At 42.9% G+C, this 25,188-nt stretch overlaps 1 protein-coding gene across 8 annotated transcripts in view; it reads right to left on the reverse strand.

The window, feature by feature from the left end:
* Positions 1-25,188, reverse strand: part of LOC110521287 (pleckstrin homology domain-containing family A member 7) — a 169,754-nt gene that overhangs the window by 113,150 nt on the left and 31,416 nt on the right. The window contains exon 1 of one of the 8 annotated variants that reach the window (XM_036969415.1): positions 14,448-14,718. The exons of 6 other annotated variants lie outside the window; for them this stretch is intronic. In XM_036969415.1, coding sequence (XP_036825310.1) covers positions 14,448-14,515 — 68 coding nt within the window. In that variant the 5' untranslated portion in view covers positions 14,516-14,718. Of the gene's footprint in view, positions 1-6,738; positions 6,840-14,447; positions 14,719-25,188 lie in introns of those variants that run through there. One more of the 8 variants, XM_036969416.1, reaches the window with a different exon arrangement.

The raw sequence follows: 25,188 nt of genomic DNA on the forward strand, positions 1-25,188 counted from the left end.
AAGTGTATAGCAAGATTTATAGCTACCTCTCCACTAGAGACTGAGGAAACAGAAGTAGGAAATAAAACGCTGCATTGTGTAACGCGTGTCCAGCAGGGTCATGAACCCTACCTTGAATAGAACAACACACCATATGCCATTGGCTATTAAAAAGATAGCTATACTCAGCAATACCAGGCAGAGAGAATCTGGAGGGAGAGAGAGAGAGGTGTGTGTGTGTGTGTGTGTGTGATACAGATATAAAAACGTCTGACATCCTCTTTGCACAGTGACCCAAACTGCCCCCATGAGACTAAAACTGAGCTGTTGTCATGGTTGTAGACGTGGCAGAGGTGGGGATTTGTGGCAGGGAGTGGATGTGCACTGGGAGGGAGACACAGGCAGGCAGGCAGGCAGGCAGGCAGGCAGGCGATGTCAGGGAGAATCAACAGTGGAGAGAGCTTGGACATGGGTCAGCAACAGGCCAAAACTGAACTCCAACATTTTTAGTAAAAATTTTTTTTTTTTTAATACTGTAAAATGACCAGGAATTCAGAAACAAATGTGTTTAAATTATGAAATCTGTTCAGAAGTATTACAATAAATAAGAGAGACATGATCGTGTGTCAATGTAATGAAGGTATGAAATTATTGTTATTTTTCCAATACAATCTCTTTTTGGGCTTAGTTGTGGTCAATTTTCAGTATACAAATTGCTATATTTATATTCCGGTCCCCTGACCATTCACGCAGACAAACATCGGACCCCGGCTGAATCTATATATAGTTGCTCACCCCTGGCTTATAATGAGAAACAGCAGTCTCCTAAGGAGATGTGTGTGTGATCTATCTGTTAAGATGTACGCAGGTCACAAACACTGGTCACGTCACCTGGCAACACAACTGAGCTTGTGACTTCATCTCCAAAAAGGACAAACACACACACACACACACACTCGCATACTAGATATCGACTGATAACGGCGTAGCCAGTTACACACACACACACACACACACATAGCTGCACACTCACAAACATGCACACCAGGTGTCCATTAATCACAGTCTTGCTATTCTTTTAATGTAAAAAGCCCATTTAAAATGTCACCCTGTTAATAATCAAACCATGATCTACATTGTAGTCATTGAGCAGATGCTCTTATCCAGAACAACTTACAGGAGCAATAAGGGTTAAGTGCCTTGCTCAAGGGCACATCAACAGATGTTTCACCTAGCCGGCTCAGGGATTGGAACCAGCGATCTTTCGGGTTACTGGCCCAACGCTCCTAACCGCTAGGCTACCTAGTCGGGCTGTGAAATATCTGAACAGAGACGAGCTGTTGTCATTGCAGCACCACCCATGGAGTATCAGAATGTGTGGATACAAAGACGCATTATGCCCAAAAATGCAAGAGGGGGAGCACTGGAGTCCGGGCTACCCACAGAGACCGTGAGGACAATTGGTTTAGTTGCTGTTCCAGCCTACTCCTGATTCACTGTGTCTACTGGGTTGAGATAGAGAGAGTTTGCCTCGTCTCTAGTGGGTTGGGATAGAGAGAGTTTGCCTCGTCTCTAGTGGGTTGGGATAGAGAGAGTTTGCCTCGTCTCCACTGGGTTGGGAAAGAGGGAGTTTGCCTCGTCTTTAGTGGGTTGGGATAGAGAGAGTTTGCCTCGTCTCCACTGGGTTGGGATAGAGGGAGTTTGCCTCGTCTCTAGTGGGTTGGGATAGAGAGAGTTTGCCTCGTCTCCACTGGGTTGGGATAGAGGGAGTTTGCCTCGTCTCTAGTGGGTTGGGATAGAGAGTTTGCCTCGTCTCCACTGGGTTGGGATAGAGAGAGTTTGCCTCGTCTCCACTGGGTTGGGATAGAGGGAGTTTGCCTCGTCTCTAGTGGGTTGGGATAGAGAGAGTTTGCCTCGTCTCCACTGGGTTGGGATAGAGAGAGTTTGCCTCGTCTCCACTGGGTTGGGATAGAGGGAGTTTGCCTCGTCTCTAGTGGGTTGGGATAGAGAGGAGTTTGTCTCGTCTCCACTGGGTTGGGATAGAGGGAGTTTGCCTCGTCTCTAGTGGGTTGGGATAGAGAGAGTTTGCCTCGTCTCTAGTGGGTTGGGATAGAGAGAGTTTGCCTCATCTCCACTGGGTTGAGATAGAGAGAGTTTGCTGGGATAGAGAGAGTTTGCCTCGTCTCCACTGGGTTGGGATAGAGGGAGTTTGCCTCGTCTCCACTGGGTTGGGATAGAGGGAGTTTGCCTCGTCTCTACTGGGTTGAGATAGAGAGAGTTTGCCTCGTTTCCACTGGGTTGGGATAGAGGGAGTTTGGTGTAAAGAAGCATTGAAGGGATTTGTTTAGGCCATCTCGTTTGAAAAACAAGTTAGAACGGCAATGTCGAACAGCACCATAGCCTGGGTGCCAGTGTTTCTGCTGCATTCAACAACAGTCATGTTGAAGCGGTCTGGCTCCCTCCCATCAGATCACATTGGTTTGTCCCACTCCTATTGACAAATACCAGTGTGCCCGGTCTATTTCCCAGTAGAGGGATTGGATTGAGTGGCGTTGGATTTCACCTCTTAGAGATCCTATTGTGGATTCTTTGATTGCACACAAAGCCGTTACAGATTAGGCTGAGATTACAGAGGCGGTGCCCACGCGGTCCACGGACAGCGTCTGAAGTAATGTGAGACCCACAGCATTCCCTTACACAGAACTAAAGTCTTCACACACACACACACACACACACACACAGATACAATGCCTGCAGAACTGCCTCAAAGACCCAGGCAACTTCCAAAAGTCACAGGAATGCTCAGAATTACTTCGTAAAGGGCAGCAACCCTTTCTGCTTTAGACATAGTGAGTGTGCTGCTATCCTACATGCAATAGATTGACAGCTTGCTCAGGTGTGAAAAGACCACACACACAAGTCTTCTACACACTTTCACTGCTCAGCTTTCCATTTACAGACCTACCCACAAAGTTTCTAAACCCAAAAGTGTACCATCGTGAGACTTGATTTCCGCAAGCAGACCAGGCCGTGGTTTGGGATTTGAAAAGTGAACAATTCTTCCTTCGTTTTTAATGTTCTCAAAATCTAAAAAGGCACATCCTATAGTAGTTGAGCCAGTGTCTTAAGTATTTGAACATGTTATCACGCCAACCTCGTGAAAGGGACATTTTAATTTGTCAAAAACAACTTTATATGTACTGAACAAAAATTTGAACGCAACACGCAAAGTGTTGGTCCCATGTTTCATGAGTTGAAATAAAAGATCCCAGAAATGTTCTATATGGACAAAATTCTTATTTCGCTCAAATTCTGTTATAACCTTGTTAGTGAGCATTTCTCCTTTGCCAAGATAATCCATCCACCTGACAATTGTGGCCTATCAAGAAGCTGATTAAACAGCATGATCATTATTACACAGGTGCACCTTGTGCTGGGGACAAAAGGTCACTCTAAAATGTGCAGCTTTGTCACACAACAAAATGCCACGTCTCACGTTTTGAGGGAGTGTGCAATTGGCATGCTGTATGCAGGAATGTCCAACAGAGCTGTTGCCAGAGAATGTAATGTTAATTTCTCTACCATAAGCTGCCTCCAACATCATTTTAGAGAATTTGGCAGTATGTCCAACTGGCCTCACAACCGCAGACCACGTGTATCCATGCCAGCCCAGAACCTCTCCATCCGGCTTCTACACCTGCGGGATTGTCTGAAACCAGCCACCCGGACAGCTGATGAAACTGTGTTTGAACAACCAAAGAATGTCTACACAAACCGTCTCAGGGAAGCTCATCTGTGTGCTCGTCGTCCTCACCTGGTCTTGACCTGACTGCAGTTTGGCCCATAGTGGTGGTAGGGTTATGGTATGGGCAGGCATAAGCTACGGACAACAAACTCAATTGCATTTTATCGATGGCAAATTGAATGCACAGAGATACTGTGACGAGATTCTGAGGCCTATTGTGGTGCTATTCATCCACCGCCATCACCATGTCGCAAGGATTTGTACATAATTCCTGGAAGCTGAAAATATCCAAGTTCTTCCATGGCCTGCATACTCACCAGACATATCATCCATTGAGCATGTTTGGGATGCTCTGGATTGACGTGTACGACAGCAAGTTCCAGTTCCCGCCAATATCCTGCAATTGCGCACAACCACTGAAGAGGAGTAGGACAACATTCCACAAGCCACAATCAACAGCCTGATCAAGTATATGCAAAGGAGATGGGTCGTGCTGCATGAGGCAAATGGTGGTCACACCAGATACTAAACAGGTTTTCTATTGGAGTAGCAGTTTCTGCCTATCTTGATACTGTACCATCTTTGGATCTGTTGTCCAGTTCAAACTTTGGCAGGGAATGGCAGTATGATCTCACTGTCTGTTTCATGGCACACTATTGATTGAGCATGCCAAAAATAATACTACATGTAAGCCTACATGCATTAGCTACACATAGCTCTCCCCACCCCCCAAAAAAAGGATGTTCGGTTGTCACATACACCAGATAGGTGCAGTGAAATGTGTGGTTTTACAGGGTCAGGCATAGTAGTACGGCGCCCCTGGAGCAAATTAGGGTTAAGTGCCTTGATCAAGGGCACGTCGAAAGGTTTTTCACCTTGTTGGCTCAGGTATTTAAACCAACAATCTTTCAGTTATGGGCCCAACTCTCTAACCGCTAGGCTGCCTACTGCCCTGGAAGCCTCGAGAAAGCTCACAACAAATCTCTCACTGACAGTGCAACTGGCCACACCTCACACCACAGCAACTAGTATTTGACTCAAACAACCAGTATGAAAAGCTACATGGGCCATTCTTTGGTAGTTCCTACCTGCTGAGACGTACACAGGAGCACATACTCTGCACACAGTTGGTTAGCATCTTAAATCCTCTCCTTTCGTAGCTACTGGAACAGATAACGGACTTCGGTCCTTTTTATACCAACGTTGTTTCTTCAACAGGTTTGCTGGTGCAGTAAAGTCCAAGCGAGAAGATACGGAGAAAGAAAATCCAGAAACTAGGGGATGATGTGGGCGTCCAAGAGCATAATGTCTAGAGAACATTGAGTCGAAGGAAGAGGAACCTGTCCAAACAGACCGAGATGGGAAGGAAAAGAGGGGACGGGGGGAGGAGAGAAGAGTCCACAGCTGGGTTAATGTAGTAGATCCTCTCTGATCATCGCTGATCCTCTCAATCCCAATGTAGCACGGCACAGAGTAATGAAACTGAAGTCTGGTACCAAAAATTACATTCATAGGTCAGTCACAACAGCTTTTTGTGAACTCGGGAGTCTCACAGAGTTTCTTCTTCCTCTGCAAATTGAACAACCGCAGTTAAGATGTAGGAGATTGAAATGCTAGTGGTGCCACACAGAATATGGTTGTTTGGTAGAAATGCCTTCAGCATTGTTTAGGATGACTATAACAAGACACCTAAGGTCTCAAGGCTAGGATTTCTATACACTAGTTGATGTCAAATGAAGATTGTGTAGGTTACCACACAAATATTTGATTTTGTACCAGATGTTTCCAGACAAGGAAAGAACAATGTGTTTTTTAAATCTGTATTAAGTATCTTCAATTATTGCAATATTGAGTCACAATTAAATATATTTTCCTAACTAATGATCAGAGTCAGGAAAATATTTAGGCAATGGCAACATGTCAAGTCAAAATAGTTAAGGCTATCACAGTTCAGGTGGAGCAACGAGGCAAGGTTAGCAGGCTATCACAGTTCAGGTGGAGCAACGAGGCAAGGTTAGCAGGCTATCACAGTTCAGGTGGAGCAACAAGGAAAGGTTAGCAGGCTATCACAGTTCAGGTGGAGCAACGAGGCAAGGTTAGCAGGCTATCACAGTTCAGGTGGAGCAACGAGGCAAGGTTAGCAGGCTATCACAGTTCAGGAGGAGCAACGAGGCAAGGTTCAGACATGAGATAGTGAATGGATAGGGTGATCCCCTGGCTTTCTGGTTAATCGTGTTTTGCATCTGCATGGACAGCAGGTCAGGAATATGCCATTGTTATTAAGGTGTGTGTGTGTGTGTGTCAGAAGGATGAGCAGAGGCTCCCAGACAATCTGCTCCCTCCACATTCCTGATGTGCTGTGACACCTAGCCCAATCCGTTTACAGTGCTGAGACCATGGGCTGCTGACAGAGCGCACGCACACACACACACACACACAACTAAAGAACACACACACACACACAATTAAACACACACACACACACACACACACACACACACACACACACACACACACACAATTAAAGAACACACACACAATTAAAGAACACACACACAATTAAAGAACACACACACACACACACACACACAATTAAAAGAACACACACACACACACAATTAAAAGAACACACACACACACACAATTAAAACACACACACACACACACACACACAACTAAAGAATACAAGACACACACACGCAACTAAAGAATACAAGACACATACACGCATTGAAACCAAATTATATGCTATGCCACTGTATCTTAGTCCAATGCCACTCTAACATGTATATATATTCTTAATTCATTCCTTACTAAGATTTAAGTGTATTTTGGGTATATGTTGTGAAACTGTTAGATATTACTTGTTAGATATTACTGCAGTCAGAACTAGAAACACAAGCATTTCGCAACACCCGCAATAACATCTGCAAAACACATGTGACCAATAAATTTGATTTGATTTTCAACACACAATCTACATACAAATAAATGTGTACATAAAATACACTCACCTCATCTCCATGCGACTGGACTACCCTCCCAAACAACTGAGACGTTTCCTCAAACAGCAAGTAACACTCTGTCATTTGAATGTAAACGGAGAGAGTGAGAAGGGGCGGAGTCTATCGGTGTCACCGTCCGCTTTATTGACAGGTGAGGAAATGATTAACCCGAGTCAGCCAGGTCCCGGCTCACATTACTTTCACTGAATACACAAAAGTGAACCAGAGGTTTCTTCCGCCTGCATATCCCCATGAGATCATCTATAGTATAGTGTTCAAGATGTGAGTCAGATTTCTACCAATGGGACCGTAACCATAGGCTTTGTCCCAAATCGCACCCTATTCCCTACATAGGGCACTACTTGACAAAGCTAGGTGGTTGGATGGTGCTGTACTATTCATCCCAGCAATCTCAAGAGGTGAAATGACCTGGTAGTCTAGTTCACAAACAATATATTCACTACACTTAAAGATACAGGGGCTACTGGGCAGGTTTTTTTAAAGATTGAATTGAAACACATAAATTGTATCACTAAATTTCTCTCGGAGCCAGACGGAATCTGGAGGACAAAAACTCCTTAAACTTCCAGACATTATTTGAGATTATTAATGCCGGTGGCATTAATTAAAATATAATTAAATACTGTTATTAGCTAGTTGTATTAAATATGGAAACAACAGCTGCGATTGTAATGAATTAAAAGAAAAGTCCCTGCTATTACATAAATATAACGGTGGTGATATGAAATTCTCATCTGTCTACAGAGAATAAAGATTGAGATCTGACCAAACAGGTGTGTGTTTCCAGTTACAAGTTTCAATGTCACGTGAACAAGTACAGTGAAATGCCTTTCTTGCAAACTTAAATCCCAACAATGCAGTAATCAATAACAATGTAATACTAAAAATAACAAGGTAGAACAAAAACACAATAAATAAAAATAAGAAGCACACGAAACGTAAGCATGCATACTATATACAGGGTCAGTTCCAGTACCATATTTACAATGTGTAGGGATACTGGAGTGATGGAGGTAGATATGTATAGGAAGGAGTAAGGTGACAGGGATACTGGAGTGATGGAGGTAGATACAGTGGCTTGTAATTATAATTGATTTTTAGGGGGGGGGGGGGGGGGGGGGGGGGTGTATCATTTGATTTACACAACATGCCTACCACTTTGAAGATGCAAAATATGTTTTATTGTGACACAAACAAGAAATAAGACCCAAAAAACCAGAACATTTGAGTTTATTTTATTTCACCTTTATTTAACCAGGTAGGCCAGTTGAGAATAAGTTATCATTTAAAACTGCGAACTGGCCAAGATAAAGCATTGAGTGTGCATAACTATTCACACCCCCAAAGTCAAAACTTTGTAGAGCCACCTTTGCAGCAATTACAGCTGCAAGTCTCTTGGGGTATGTCTCTATAAGCTTGGCACATCTAGCCACTGGGATTCTTCAAGGCAAAAACTGCTCCAGCTCCTTCAAGTTGGATAGGTTCCGCTGGTGTATAGCAATCTTTAAGTCATTCCACAGATTCTCAATTGGATTGAGGTCTGGGCTTTGACTGGGCCATTCCAAGACATTTACCTGTTTCCCCTTAAACCACTCAAGTGTTGCTTTAGCAGTATGCTTAGGGTCATTGTCCTGCTGGAAGCTGAACCTCCGTCCCAGTCTGAAATCTCTGGAAGACTGTAACAGGTTTCCCTCAAGAATTTCTCTGTATTTAGTGCCATCCATCATTCCTTCTATTCTGACCAGTTTCCCAGTCCCTGCCAATGGAAAAACATCCTCACAGCATGATGCTGCCACCCATGCTTCACTGTGGGGATGTTGCTCTCAGGGTGATGAGAGGTGTTGGGTTTGCGCCTGGCATTTTCCTTGATGGCCAAAAAGCTCATCTGACCAGAGTACCTTCTTCCATTAGTTTGGGGAGTCTCCCACATACCTTTTGGCAAACACCAAACATGTTTGCTTATTTAAGCACATATGCAAGTAAAATAGTCGCACTGTCGGGACCTGATCCACTGGTACAGCTTGCCATGTGGAAACAGGGAGAACATTCTATGGCTTGAGTGGCTGGAGTCTAACAATTGTTTGGGCCTTCCTTTCACACCGCATGACAGAGGTCCTGGATGGCAGGGAGCTTGGCCCCAGTGATGCATTAGGCTGTCCGCACCATCCTGTGTAGCGCCATGCGATCGAGCAGTGATGTAGCCAGTCAAGATGCTCTCAGCTGTAGAATGTGAGGATTTGAGGGCCGATGCCAAGCATTTTCAACCTTCTGAGGGGAGGTTTTGTGTGTGTGTGTGTGTGTGTGTGTGTCTTTTGATGGTGTTCATTTGAGAGCAGGGCACATCTGCAACAGTGTGATAAATGTAATCATGTCATTACTGCTGGAGAGGGATGGAGCTAGTGAAGACATCTCAGTATCTTTCACTGATACTTCTATTGGAACAATAGAATATTTCACTAATACGAGGAGGAGACGTTCTCATTACCTCAAAAAGATTCCAATCTCTCCATCAAACCTGGGAATGGGTTTGTGCAGTTATTCAGATCCTCTGTGGAGTGAAACTGTGCTAAAATGAGGAGGCAACAGTAACGCTATAAGAAAGCATTACATGTCATTTAGAGTACTAGACATTCTGAACCACCAGCCTTAAGCCAAAGAGCAAGCGTCTGTAACACTACCCTCAACCAGGATTCATTAGCACATCATGGCATTTCCATGGGAATTCCAAATCAAGTGGGTGACAAATATAACAAATATTAACACATTACGTTAAACACTTACAAATTGTCCCAGCCCACTATTTGAAAGACATCCCAGAGTCAACATGTAATTTGACCTACGGTCAGTTCAATAACTAATTCCACAGCATTGAGACATTGACCAAACTAACCAGCCTGTTCACCTTGGGTGTATTCCTTATGCAGATTCTGTTGGAAAACGTTTTACAACGGAAACCGTTTACTCCAAAAGCTCTCTGTTGGAAAACGTTTTACAACGGAAACCATTTACTCCAAACGCTCTTTAACGCTCTTTAACTGTTGGGTTCTTAAACAGAAGTTGTAGTTTATTTGAATTGTATGCTTTCCACGCATTGCCACTCCGATCTGAAAAGTCTGCCATGTTTGGCACAAGCTGCACATCTAAATTATACATTTTTCAGTGCTCTAAAGTCGAGAGAAAGGTTTTGCAACTGAAACCGTTTACTTCAAATGACGTTGAGTTCTGTTTTGTTCTAAAACGTTCAGTCTCATCTCTCTCTTCAAAACAAATAACCGACTGGATGAGTTGGAAGGAACCCCGGGGACTTCACTCAACTTTAGAGCATGGAAGAATTTATAATTTACATTTGCAGCTGAATACAGCCCTGGTTCTCTTCCACGACATACGCAAAACCTCCGAAACTTCAGTTAGCCAGGAACCTAATGTGCAATCTCAACCAGAGTGTTGTATCTCAACCGGAGTGTTGTATTAGCATCATTGTTTCTTCCAAATGTTTTTAACCCTTGGGGGGAAAAAAACATTCAGAATTGTTTTGCAAAAGCTAAACCACTCTGGTAAACTATAATTACACTGCTCAAAAAAATAAAGGGAACACTTAAACAACACAATGTAACTCCAAGTCAATCACACTTCTGTGAAATCAAACTGTCTACTTAGGAAGCAACACTGATTGACAATACATTTCACATGCTTTTTTGAAATTATAGGCAATTAGCAAGACACCCCCAATAAAGGAGTGGTTCTGCAGGTGGGGACCACAGACCACTTCTCAGTTCCTATGCTTCCTGGCTGATGTTTTGGTCACTTTTGAATGCTGGCGGGGCTTTCACTCTAGTGATAGCATGAGACGGAGTCTACAACCCACACAAGTGGCTCAGGTAGTGCAGCTCATCCAGGATGGCACATCAATGCGAGCTGTGGCAAGAAGGTTTGCTGTGTCTGTCAGCGTAGTGTCCAGAGCATGGAGGCGCTACCAGGAGACAGGCCAGTACATCAGGAGACGTGGAGGAGGCCGTAGGAGGGCAACAACCCAGCAGCAGGACCGCTACCTCCGCCTTTGTGCAAGGAGGAACACTGCAAATGTGCATGACGTCCACAGGTGGGAGTTGTGCTTACAGCCCAACACCGTGCAGGACGTTTGGCATTTGCCAGAAAACACCAAGATTGGCAAATTCGCCACTGGCGCCCTGTGCTCTTCACAGATGAAAGCAGGCTCACACTGAGCACGTGACATAGTCTGGAGACGCCATGGAGAACATTCTGCTGCCTGCAACATCCTTCAGCATGACCGGTTTGGCGGTGGGTCAGTCATGGTGTGGGGTGGCATTTCTTTGGGGGACCGCACAGCCCTCCATGTGCTCACCAGAGGTAGCCTGACTGCCATTAGGTACCGAGATGAGATCCTCAGACCCCTTGTGAGATCATATGCTGGTGCGGTTGGCCCTGGGTTCCTCCTAATGCAAGACAATGCTAGACCTCATGTGGCTGGAGTGTGTCAGCAGTTCCTGCAAGAGGAAGGCATTGATGCTATGGACTGGCCCGCCCGTTCCCCAGACCTGAATCCAATTAAGCACATCTGGGACATCATGTCTCGCTCCATCCACCAACGCCACGTTTCACCACAGACTGTCCAGGATTTGGCGGATGCTTTAGTCCAGGTCTGGGAGGAGATCCCTCAGGAGACCATCCGCCACCTCATCAGGAGCATGCCCAGGTGTTGTAGGGAGGTCATTCAGGCACGTGGAGGCCACACACACTACTGAGCCTCATTTTGACTTGTTTTAAGGACATTACATCAAAGTTGGATCAGCCTGTAGTGTGGTTTTCCACTTTAATTTTGAGTGTGACTCCAAATCCAGACCTCCATGGGTTAATAAATTTGATTTCCATTGATCATTTTTGTGTGATTTTGTTGTCAGCACATTCAATTATGTAAAGAAAAAAGTATTTAATAAGAATATTTCATTCATTCAGATCTAGGATGTGTTATTTTAGTGTTCCCTTTATTTTTTTGAGCAGTGTACATTGAGATTGCCTGGCGGCCATGTCAGATCCCATAATGCAGCAGCGACAGTTCCGTCCAAATGTACATCATCGGCATTAACACACTTCCCTGATGAACACCTCTACTGTATTTCCAGGCCATAAACAGCATATCAATAGGAAGAGAGCAGGATGTAGTAGAGTAGTAGTAGTAACAGTAGTAGTAGTAACAGTAGTAGCAGTAGTAGTAGTAGTAGTTGTAGTAACAGTAGTAACAGTAGTAGCAGTAACAGTAGTAGCAGTAACAGTAGTAGCAGTAACAGTAGTAGCAGTAACAGTAGTAGCAGTAACAGTAGTAGTAGTAACAGTAGTAGTAGTAACAGTAGTAACAGTAGTAGTAGTAGTAGTAGTAACAGTAGTAGTAACAGTAGTAGCAGTAACAGTAGTAGCAGTAGTAACAGTAGTAGTAGTAGTAGCAGTAACAGTAGTAGCAGTAACAGTAGTAACAGTAATTGTAGTAACAGTAGTAGTAGTAGTAACAGTAGTAACAGTAGTAACAGTAGTAGTAGTAGTAGTAGTAGTAACAGTAGTAGTAGTAGTAACAGTAGTAGTAGTAGTAGTAACAGTAGTAGTAGTAGTAACAGTAGTAGTTGTAGTAACAGTAGTAGTTGTAGTAACAGTAGTAGTTGTAGTAACAGTAGTAGTTGTAGTAACAGTAGTAGCAGTAACAGTAGTAGCAGTAACAGTAGTAGCAGTAACAGTAGTAGCAGTAACAGTAGTAGCAGTGACAGTAGTTGTAGTAACAGTAGTTGTAGTAACAGTAGTAGCAGTAACAGTAGTAGCAGTGACAGTAGTTGTAGTAACAGTAGTTGTAGTAACAGTAGTAGCAGTAACAGTAGTAGCAGTGACAGTAGTTGTAGTAACAGTAGTTGTAGTAACAGTAGTAGCAGTAACAGTAGTAGCAGTGACAGTAGTTGTAGTAACAGTAGTTGTAGTAACAGTAGTAGCAGTAACAGTAGTAGCAGTGACAGTAGTTGTAGTAACAGTAGTTGTAGTAACAGTAGTAGTAGTAGTAACAGTAGTAGTAGTAGTAGTAGTAGTAGTAGTAACAGTAGTTGTAGTAACAGTAGTAGTAGTAGTAACAGTAGTAGTTGTAGTAACAGTAGTAGTTGTAGTAACAGTAGTAGCAGTAACAGTAGTAGCAGTAACAGTAGTAGCAGTAACAGTAGTAGCAGTGATAGTAGTTGTAGTAACAGTAGTTGTAGTAACAGTAGTACAGTGCCTTCAGAAAGTATTCACACCCCTTGACTTTTTCCTAAAAAAATTGCATTACAGGCTGAATTTAAAGAGGATTACATTTAGATGTTGTGTCACTGGCCTACACACAACACCACATAATGTACATTTTTACAAATAAAAAGCTGAAATGTCTTGATATCTATTCAACCCCTTTGTTATGGCGAGCCTAAATAAGTTCAGGAGTAAACATTTGCTTACATAATAAGTTGCATGGACTCACTGCGTGCAATAATAGTTTAACATTATTTTTTAATGACTAACTTATCTCTGTACCCCACACATACAATTATCTGTAATGTCCCTCAGTCGAGCTGTGAATTTCAAACACAGATTCAGGGAGGTTTTCCAATGCCTCGCAAAGAAGGGCACCTATTGGTAGAAGGGTAAAAAAATCAGACATATAAAAATGTCTTTGAGCATGGTGAAGTTATTAATTACACTTTGAATGGTGTATCAATACACCCAGTCACTACAAACATACAGGTGTCCTTCCTAATTCAGTTGCTGGGGAAGAAGTAAACCGCTCAGGGATTTCACCATGAGGCAAATGGTGACTTTAAAACAGTTACCGTATTTAATGGCTGTGATAGGAGAACTGAGGACGGATCAACAACATTGTAGTTACTCCACAATACTAACCTAACTGACAGAGTGAAAAGAAGGAAGCCTGTACGGAATAAAAATATTCCTAAACAATGCATCCTGTTTGCAATGCACTAAAGCAAAACACAATACATCACTGAGTACCACTATTCATATTTTCAAGCATGGTGGTGGCTGCATCATGTTATGGGTATGTTCGTCATCGGCAAGGACTAAGGAGCTTTGTGGGATGAAAATAAACTGAATAGAGCTAAGCACAGGCTAAATCCTAGAGGGAAACCTTGTTCAGTCTGCTTTTCAACAGACACTGGGAGACAAATTCACCATTCAGCAGGACAATAACCTAAAACACAAGGCCAAATACATTGCTTACCGGGACGATATTGAATGTTCTTGAGTGGCCTAGTTACAGTTTTGACTTAAATCGTCTTGAAAATCTATGGCAAGACTTGAAAATGGCTATCTAGCAATGATCAACAAACAACTTGACAGAGCTTGAATAATTTTTAAGAATAATGTGTAAATAGTGTACAATCCAGGTGTGCAAAGCTCTCGGAGACTTACAGCTGTAATTGCTGCCAAAGGCAATTCTAACATGTATTGACTCAGGGGGCTGAATACCTATCTCATCTAGATATATTTGTGATTTATTGTTCATATTAGAATTTTTCTTCCACTTTGACAGAGTATTTTGTGTAGATCGTTGACAATTTCAAAAAATGTAATCAATTTTAATCGCACCTTGTAAGAACAAAATGTGGAAAAAGTCAAGGGGTGTGAATACTTCTTGAAGGCACTGTAGTAGTACACACCTGCAGGAGGGCGCATGGTAGAAGGGATGTCCGGGGAAGTGATGGCAGTATCCTGACTGGGTCCACATGATGCGTCTGGTAATCCACTCAGTTTCTAAGCTTACTGGCTGTTGGCTCAGTTTCTATAGCTGCAGCAGTCCTACAGTCAGACTAATTGCGGTGGCTTTACTTTAAAACGGTGCTTCTGCTTTCGTTCTCTTTATTAACTTTCCCATGGGGGGGAAGAGAGAGAAAGAGAGAGGAGAGAGGAGAGAGGAGGAGAGAGAAAAAGAGAGAAAAAGAGAGAAAGAGAGAAAAACAGAGAAAAACAGAGGAGAGAAAAAGAGAGAGAAAAAGAGAGAAAGAGAGAGAAAAAGAGAGAAAAAGAGAGAGAAAAAGAGAGAAAGAGAGAAAGAGAGAGAGAGAAAAAGAGAGAGAGAGAAAGAGAGAGAAAGAGAGAGAGAAAGAGAGAAAAAGAGAGAGAAAAAGAGAGAGAAAAAGAGAGATCGAAAAAGAGAGAGACAGACAGGGGGAGCGACAGAGACGGAGTAGATAAGCTGGAGCGAGAGCAAAGCACTGGTGTGGTTAACACAATTGTGCTGTCATCCAAACAACCCAAAATCCTAGCCCCTTCCTCAGACCCACTACACTTTTTAGCAGGGAAGGACAGGGGTGTGTCTGACCCCACCTGAAATCACTGGGGTGACGCCTTTATATCCAAGCATCTAACCCAAATATTCTGTATAGTCCCGAGTCTCTAATTAACATCCCCATGCAGTGTCTCCAACTGGTCTCCCCAACAAGCTGATTATGTCTGAGGTCTTCAGCTTGTATCTCCAAATCTCTTCAACGCATATCTCAGCGCAAGCAATATCCCCACGGTCTCTGAAAGGAATTGCCAAAGTCCCCCAGTCTCTAGCCTGTCTCTCTACAGCGGATCGTCAAAGACCCCCAGTCTCTAGCCTGTCTCTCTACAGCGGATCGACAAAGACCCCCAGTCTCTAGCCTGTCTCTCTACAGCGCATCGACAAAGACCCCCAGTCTCTAGCCTGTCTCTCTACAGCGCATCGCCAAAGACCCCCAGTCTCTCCACAGCGGATCTTCAGCTGTATCGCTTCCGTCTTCAATGCGTTTCTCCTCAGGCTGTGGTGGGTACCGGTAGTCCACTCTCTCTCTATCCTGTATCTCCACTGTCTCTTATGTGTAGGTCCGAAGGGTTTTGGCAAATCTCTCTGGTGCCGTCTCTAATGCATCTCTGAGGTAGTCACTACCCCCTAGCACCAGCACTCCATGGGCTCCCAAGCCTCATGACACAACAGAGCTGCGCGGCATTGAATGACTGAGCACACACAGACCAGGAGAGGCGAGAGAGAGAGAGAGAGAGAAAGTGAACAAAAGGGAAAGAGAGGAGAGAGAGAGAGAGCAGTAGATAGAGCGAAGCTGCTCTCCTTTTCCCACCTCATGCTCATTGGCAGGAGAGAGAGAGAGAAAGAATGAGAAAAACAATGAGAGCACAAAACAAGGAGGGGGACCGACAGTATCAGTCTGTATCTATCCCCAACAGAAACACAACACAACTCTACCTTATCTTGGCAGCAGTGTTGGTGGTATGTCAGTAGCCTTCAGCAAATGAAGTCTGCAGGTGAGAGGTCACCTCAGTGTGCCTAAACAAAGAGCTGCTGTCCCCAGGGAGAGAGACAGAGAGAGCAGTCTACTCTGGTGTCCTACTGAACAGAGATATTTTACTGCAAGAAGCAAGAGACTCTACTTTACCTGAGGTGTTACTTTACCTGAAGTGTCACTACTGCAATGACAACTACACTTCACCTAGGGCCACCACAGCCCAAATCTGCTAACTGTCACAGTAAAAGTCCCAACTTCTAACATGTACAATCTAGATTTGTTTTCACTTAGAGGACTTATATATTTCGTGGTAAAAGTGGAACACGTAATTTTATTTATACAATAGTCATTTATGTCCAAGAGTTTAAGCCCAACTATGGAGACATTGCAAGTCATTCTGCTAGTCCAGCTGTGACATTTTTAGCACCATCGTTCAGTAAGTCAAATGCTTTAGATGAGTAATGAACTTCAACTGGGTGGTACAGTGGACCTCTGACTCCAAGTCCTAATGACTGTTTTGTCTGTACAAAATGGCAGGGAAGGGGCCTGTTCAGGAGGATGCAGCGTTACAGAACAGATCAGATAGAAATGTATTGTGTGTCAGATATAATAGGGACTTGTGTCAGCTCTATTCATTCTATTTCTATCGGCAACGTTCAGTGCCAAGAGCAAGAGAGGACATGAGCAAGAGGAAGTTATGTCCAGTAAAAGGACTTCCCATGATCTAACAGGGTAGTTATGGTGAACGTCCACTGGGGGCAGTAGGACCTCAAACTGAACAGAAACATGAATCCAAGGGTGTATTCATTAGTAGGTAAAATGAATGAAAGGGGGAATGACTAACCTTACTGTAACTCATCCAATAAGAAATGTTTGTTTTTTCATTGTGAAAAGTTTTACTTGTGGTTTTCTACGGGGTGCACTAATGAATACATGCCAGGGGTCTCGTTGGGTTAACTTAGCACTACTACATAGTTCCTTTAATGACCCAACAGCCATCTTTGTCTAAGTCAGTGTTTCCAAAACCCGGTCCTTGTGTCATACATGATAGTGTAGGTCTAACACAATATGGCAGACAGATTGATATATACAGGTTATTTGTGTAGAGCAGAGAGCAGCACTCTCCCACGGCGGCAGTGTGATCCCTGGTGTAATTGTGTGGTTACGTCATGCTCCGGAGCTGTCGAGACTAGGGGGAGACAGGGAGGGAGGGAAGAGAGGAGACAGGAGGGAGGTGGGTTTTGCGGTCTCCTGCTGTTTGTTTTTAGGAAACTAAATTCCAGCCCAATTTCATCAGGGAGAAGAAACAGTGCCAACTCACTCCCTCCGCTTTTCCTCTCCCCCCGCTCTCTCTCCCCCCCGCTCTCTCCCCCTCGCTCTTTCCCCCTCGCTCCGTGTTAGAAGCAGATGGACAGTCTTCACCTGTGCTCTTGCTCTGCCCACGCAAAGAAATAAGAGGGAAAAAAATACATGCAGGCACATGCACGGTTTCTCTCGCACAAAAATAAATGTCCACAGGCGCACACACACCCACCCACACACACTGGGGGCTGGATTGAATCATCATGTCAGTGGGTGTGATGGGCCAGTGTGACGAGGCCTCTGACTCTGCTTATCAGTCTCCCACAGCTGCCCTTCTCCCCTCCCCTCACCTTCTCCCCTCCCCTCACCTTCTCCCCTCCCCTATTCTCCCCTACACTACCCTATTCTCCCATCACCTTATCCCCTCACATTATCCCCTACCCTATTCTCCCCTACACTACCCTATTCTCCCCTCACCTTAACCCCTCGCCAGGATTTTTGGTGTAGCTGACACCTTTTAGTAACATGACATCCTCTCCGGTCCCATTCCTACTCACAACAGTGCAATAGTAACTGTTTTTATTTATATTTTGTGAAACCAAGAGTCATCTTCCCTTGCTGGTAGTAGCTAACTGTCAGCCTGGCTAAAAACATATCAAGCTAGCCTTTAGCTTCCCACATCTCCATGGGAAATAATCCGATTTATAATATTTTTTGAAATATGCCCTGGCAAATATTATTCTACTTGCCGGTGAAAACTCAAACATTATCCCAGTTTGATATGCTGCTTATGTATTCATTCCCCTATCAGCTAAAAATTGTACGTCATCATGTTTTGGTCATGACGAGGAAAAGCACCCGGCTAGCTAGTTGGCTACAGCAGGTTCCATTTCACAATAGCCTGTAATAACTAGTTATTACTTCTAAATCAAAATACCTATTTAGGTGGATTCTTGTTTGTTTTCCTGTTTGAACAGTCGCTGAGATTATATCTGATTATCAATGCAAAATAGGCTACTTGATGAATAGCCTATATATCAGATCAAGTAACCAAGCGACAACACTGCCTCCACGGCTGCGGGAGGAATAATACGGCGTGTCAATTTTCAGGTAGTAAAAAATATGGCGATGGCCGCCGCTAATTACAAGGAGTCCCCTGTTGTGTGAGGAAAAATGTCATTGCAACACTCCAAATGTTGCGTCTGCGTAGAGCTTGTAGTAAGCTTCAGGTGCCCTTCCTCTCTCTCCTTCACAATCTCCTGTTCCTCTCGCCATGCCATTCCTTCTCCAACTCTCCTGAGACTAGGACTTCAACACGCACCTTTTCCAGACTCACGTGATGTGTTACACAGGATACAGGGCAAACAAATAGCACAGTGACTGATAAAAGGTACAATAAGATGGATGTCATTGAGTACAATATCTTATTTTAGTTTGGTAAAAAGTATTCCGTGTGACCTTCAATTAGTTACTTCACTATGTTCATGGCTGAAAGTGTGTGTGTGCACACAGTAATGTCACGATGCCAGTGTCGTGATACAACAATACCAGATTTTCCTTGGCCAAAAGGAAAACACAAAGCAGACTAAACTTTGGTCCTAAAACCTACTTCTGTTGAAGATGATGTGCTATTGCTTGAAAAATAAACACGTGGTTCTGGGTGACAACATTAGGCTGTTTTTTTCCAACATTAGGACTGTTTTCCTCAAGACATTTAGGCCGCTTCATGTTTTGTTTCATTTGCTTCCTTACCTCCTGGTATCGTGATACTGGTATTGTGACAACACGAGTGCACAGACATACTCTCTTCTCCCCAAGGGTCTACTGATCCAGACACTTCTTCAGACCACACACACACACACACAGCTCTACTATTAATACACCTCAGCTGCATCTTGTCTTTCTGCAGCGGTGCCCTGAGGCCCAGCACCCATCCATCTCTCATGTCCGTTGCAACTTGAGTACAGCAGGATGACATGACAATAAAAAAATCCCCCAAAACTCTCTGGCGGTAAGTTTCCACTAGTAGATAGACATCTAAGATCAGCTCCCCATGCCCCAATCTCAACCTTAACCAGAGTGGGGGAAATGTAAAATGAGACTTGGCACAAAACTACACACATAAATTGCCCTTATCATAATCAGAATGCTTTAAAGTGTCAAGCCACAATGCAATGTTGACATTACAATGTAGGGATTGTCAGCGCACTTGCTGTGGGAGAGTTTGAAATTAGTTTCCTTCCATTGTCTCTGGGCCAATTGCCTCTGGTTGTGGTTCAGCCAATGAATGATGAAACTGAGATTGCATCATTCAGATTGGTTGACTGAATTCTGACTCAAATCAGTTTTTGACAATAAAGTTCTCAATTGGCCACTTACCAAAGCAACCGTGTTCAATTAATTCAGTAGTCACGGTGCTACTATTAAAAAACCAAGCCGTTATACAGGTCTGGCTAGCTAACTAGCTAGCAGGCTAATGCTACCTAGCTAAATTATAATGCGGTCCTTGGCTAACGATAACATGTTATTGCTAGCGAGCTAACTAGTTAGCTAAGCTAGCTAGCTGTATTTTAGAACTGGATCGCTAGCTATTCAATCCAGGCCAAGGTGTGGAGTCAAATCCAGCGTGTCAGGCAATTGCAAGGAAGTCAAAAGTTCCTACAGCGTATTCTGAACCGAACCAATCAGCCGAGGAGCAGCATTGGATCAGAAAGGAAACGGACACATGAAATCTGCCTACTTCCTAGATCTCCATAATTAAGAGAATACTATTGCTCTCTCTAGCCTTCCAGGTTTTCATTGGATGTGTCCAAAATGGCCCTATATTCTTTACATAGTGCACTACCAGAGCCCTATTGGCGCTGGCCATAAATAGTGCACTATGAAGGGAATATGGTGCCATTTGGGACTCAGACATTGAAACCTAGACAATGAAAATATTTACTTATCACCACTATCGATTCCTCCCTCAATACACTGGTCAGATGGTTATCATTTGAACTTAATGAATATCATTTGTCAGGGAGAGTTTATCATAATGTCGGATGAAGGACAGAAATAAATCTAATCCAAAAGCATTCTTCATGTAATATTCTTATAATTCTGTACATTTTTGTGAAACAGCACAGTTCAAAATATACAGCAAATAAAAATAAATACAAAATATCTGGGGGATTGGAAAAGATCTAGACAACTACATTGATGGAAGCTACAATCTATCTGCAATATTAAAGATGATCTACCTCCGTGAATAAATAAATAAATAAATAAATAAATAAATAAATACATACATACATACATAACCTGGCTGCATCCCAAATGGCACCCTATCCACTATATAGAGCAATACTTCTGACCAGGGCCTATTATCCACTATACAGAGCAATACTTCTGACCAGGGCCTATTATCCACTATACAGAGCAATACTTCTGACCAGGGCCTATTATCCACTATACAGAGCAATACATCTGACCAGAGCCTATTATCCACTATACAGAGCAATACTTCTGACCAGGGCCTATTATCCACTATACAGAGCAATACTTCTGACCAGGGCCTATTATCCACTATACAGAGCAATACTTCTGACCAGGGCCTATTATCCACTATACAGAGCAATACTTCCGACCAGGGCCTATTATCCACTATATAGAGCAATACTTCTGACCAGGGTCTATTATCCACTATACAGAGCAATACTTCCGACCAGGGCCTATTATCCACTATATAGAGCAATACTTCTGACCAGGGTCTATTATCCACTATATAGAGCAATACTTCTGACCTGCGCCCATAGGCTGGTATACTGCGTTACATTGTCTCCTCTAGTCCTTTAGGGAGCATGGGTTATCCTGGATTCTGTTTTAGTCCCGGAATTGGATTCAAAGTAATGGCCTGACTGTTTGAATCAAATTTATATGGGGCTGAATTCAGGGGCCTTTTTAAGATTTAATATTAAAATAACCATAATCTCTGCTAAGCTACTGAGCAGTTGGCTAACCCTAACCCATGAGCTGTTTATACAGTCCTCCTAGTGCTGGGATAAGAGTGAATAATGGCTACCAGAAAAAGTAACCAATTGATGGTGGTGATGATTAATATTATAATACAAGAGGGAATTGAGTCATTCCAAGTCAGGGTCATTCCATGTGAAATGGTAATAAAATTCACCATCTCAAAAGTAATAAGTCACAAATGCCAAATATAACACAACAATCCTTGTGTGCTAAATCTGAATAAATAACTTACCTGTTAGCTGGTTGGCTGACATAGTTGGCTAAGTAACTTGGCTTGCATACTGAAGTATGTTACAATGTATGACTGCTGGGACGTGAATGATACAAACATATTGTAACCCTTAATTCTTGTTGTAGATATTTAACACTACCTCCACCGGAGGACTTGTGGGTTTGGCACTAACAACAAAACAGAAAACTATTACTTGTAGTTGAATGTCTCTGGACCAGGAGATCCAGCCAAGCAGTCACCAACATCTTTTTCTCCACATTCTCCTGACATGCGTAGATACCTCTGAAAATACTATTGTTTTCAAAATAAAAGTCCCCTGGGTACAAACAATAACAGTGCCTCAATACATTACGCCAAAATAAAAGTAATAACAAACGTCAGGTTTGTTTCTGAATATGCTTATGGGAATGTCCCAAAAAGATGGATGTTTTGATCAAAGGTTCAAGTGAAGTGATCAAACCATTGCCACCTCCAATCAAGTCAGGAGTTTGAAGCTATTGATGAGTCAAAGGAGGTCGCTGAACTCAACAATGAATGACATTCTCATGCATGTCAATGGTGCATGTCAATTAGAGATCTTTGTTGAACAGACAAGAGCAGCCACTTGGTTACATGAGCAAATGAGAGAAAAGTATTATCCTCCCATGAAAGAGAGAAAAATAGCGAGAGGGAGAGAAATATCAATTCTAAATGTTCAGTCAAGTTCCATCATTTCCCCTATTGCAGAAACTAAACCACACTAACAGCAATCAAATACTCATAAATAAGTACAAGTATAAGCATTTGGGGCAGCAGGTAGTCTAGTGGTTAAAGCATTGGGCCAGTAACCGAAAGGTTGCTGGATCGAATCCCCAAGCTGACAAGGTAAAAATCAGTCGTCATTGTAAATAAGAATGTGTTGTTAACTGACTTGCCTAGTTAAATAAAAGGTTATATATATTTTGTAGATAAAAACGTTTTTTAAGTTTAAAAAAAATAATCGCTGCACCTGCGATAACGTCTGCAAATATGTACGCGACCAATAAAATTCTACTTGATTTTATTTGACAAGCCCTCTGCGACGCCCAGAAGATATAATCTCCCTTCTCAACAGTCAAGCTGTGCTACAGCACAATTAGCCTATTTTGGGTTGCTATTGTAACATGGCTTTCGAAACCACAGTATCCCAAATCCAAGAGCATCAACTTGAGAATTTGGAGGGGGATTTGGACTAAACTTTAATTTGCATTGCTGTGGTTTCACAAATTCTCTACATCCTGATCTTTTTGTCAGAGCCTCCCTTTGTTCTAAATGTCACCACGTTTACAGTGAAAGGGCAATAGTTGCCTTTTAATCAGGTAATTTGTGTGAGCAGAACTGCTGAGTGAAGAAGTCTCGGTTGGCTGCTTCAAATTTCTCCTCGTACAGCCAAATTACCCACTTGGCAGGATCAAAGTCACATGTGATCTCCTCTAAAAGGACATAGAAAGGATACATTCATAAATAGCCTAATTTACATGTTCACAACTCTGACATATGAGAGGTCTGCACACTATTCTTCTGCATTGCATCTATAGACAAACCTTACAAAATAAATGCAGTAGCCATTATTCCGTTTTTGTTTACCACACTAAAATATCCCCTTACCTGGCCTCAGGACTAAGAGCAACAACAGACAACAACAATGGATGAATGGGCAAAATGCACTGGGTATAGTTTTACCTCACACGACTGCTCTCTCTGTCTAACAATACACCCTGAGGACGAGGACAAACGTGGGCCCTTTGCTAATGGACTGATTTTTTCTCTCCCTCTAACCTAATTTAGCCCAACACACAGAGCATAGCTGTTACTGCACAGTCCCACTGTATGTCTGGCTGACAGACTGGCCGATCGACAGAGGGACAGACAGACTGGCCGATCGACAGAGGGACAGAGACTGGCCGATCGACAGAGGGACAGACAGACTGGCCGATCGACAGAGGGACAGACAGACTGGCCGATCGACAGAGGGACAGACAGACTGGCCGATCGACAGAGGGACAGACAGACTGGCCGATCGACAGAGGGACAGACAGACTGGCCGATCGACAGACAGACTGGCCGATAGACAGAGACAGACAGACTGATATAGCAGTAACTATAGTACTACAGTAGCTAACTAGCAAACTATCCTCTGTAGCTAGCCAGCAAGCAACGCTAAAGGGATTGCAAACGGGTTAGAATAACTCTAGCTAAACAAAAACACTTTTTTCTAAATATTAGAAAACTGCATCCTAATTTCAGAGTTTTATCTTGTAGAATTCCCTCTTCTTTTCCGACTCATGTTTGACAACAGCTGATAAGAGAAATTGACACGCTGTACCAAAATGAACGAATGGTGGGAGTCAACGCAATCACGCATTAGATGATGGTTTTGGTGTACTATTTTCAAAAAGTTGACATACTATAAAGCATTATTTTTTGCATACTATTCAGTAAGCTAGTATGGGTATTGGAACACGACCACTCTCTTGATGACTTAACTCCTCTCTACACCACAACTCCCAGGCACCATGTCACTCTCTTCTGTGCCAGATGCCAGTGGCCATGAAGAACATTGGAAAACAGCCAATCAGATCCCACACATGAGACAACAGCGGATTACAGTGAGAGATTCATATTGAGATACAAAGGAAACTGATGAACTAATGTGACATGTAACCAGTTTAAAGCCTGTCTGGGAATAAACTGAAAAACATTTCCTGTGACAAACTCAATGTTACATCTGGCAATCCAGGCAGACATGTGGGGGGTCATGAATGAATTACAAGTCTTTCATGGTTAGTCTTCACAGTCATCTTTACAGTATAGCGTGAGCTAGGGGACCACTAACTCAATCCCCTCCTCTGAATTATTCACTGTTTCCAAATATATAAACTCTCCCATAGCCGATACAGATCTAAAGTGACAGAGAGAGGTGCCTCAAGAAAACCTGCCACGGGAGAAACACGTAGCGGGACGAAAGTGTTCTTACTTTAACAACAAGAAAAAGAACAAGGTTATTCTTGGGGAAGTGTTTGGTTTTAAGAATCAATCCAATGTGTAGTGTTAAGATAAGACATTCAATCCAATGTGTAGTGTTAAGATAAGACATTCAATCCAATGTGTAGTGTTAAGATAAGACATTCAACCCAATGTGTAGTGTTAAGATAAGACATTCAACCCAATGTGTAGTGTTAAGATAAGACATTCAACCCAATGTGTAGTGTTAAGATAAGACATTGAATCCAATGTGTAGTGTTAAGATAAGACATTCAACCCAATGTGTAGTGTTCAGATAAGACATTCAACCCAATGTGTAGTGTTCAGATAAGACATTCAACCCAATGTGTAGTGTTAAGATAAGACATTCAACCCAATGTGTAGTGTTAAGATAAGACATTCAACCCAATGTGTAGTGTTAAGATAAGACATTCAACCCAATGTGTAGTGTTAAGATAAGACATTCAATCCAATGTGTAGTGTTAAGATAAGACATTCAATCCAATGTGTAGTGTTAAGATAAGACATTCAATCCAATGTGTAGTGTTAAGATAAGACATTCAACCCAATGTGTAGTGTTAAGAT

Source organism: Oncorhynchus mykiss, chromosome 30 (assembly GCF_013265735.2).
Source record: "Oncorhynchus mykiss isolate Arlee chromosome 30, USDA_OmykA_1.1, whole genome shotgun sequence".
NCBI lineage: Eukaryota > Metazoa > Chordata > Actinopteri > Salmoniformes > Salmonidae > Oncorhynchus > Oncorhynchus mykiss.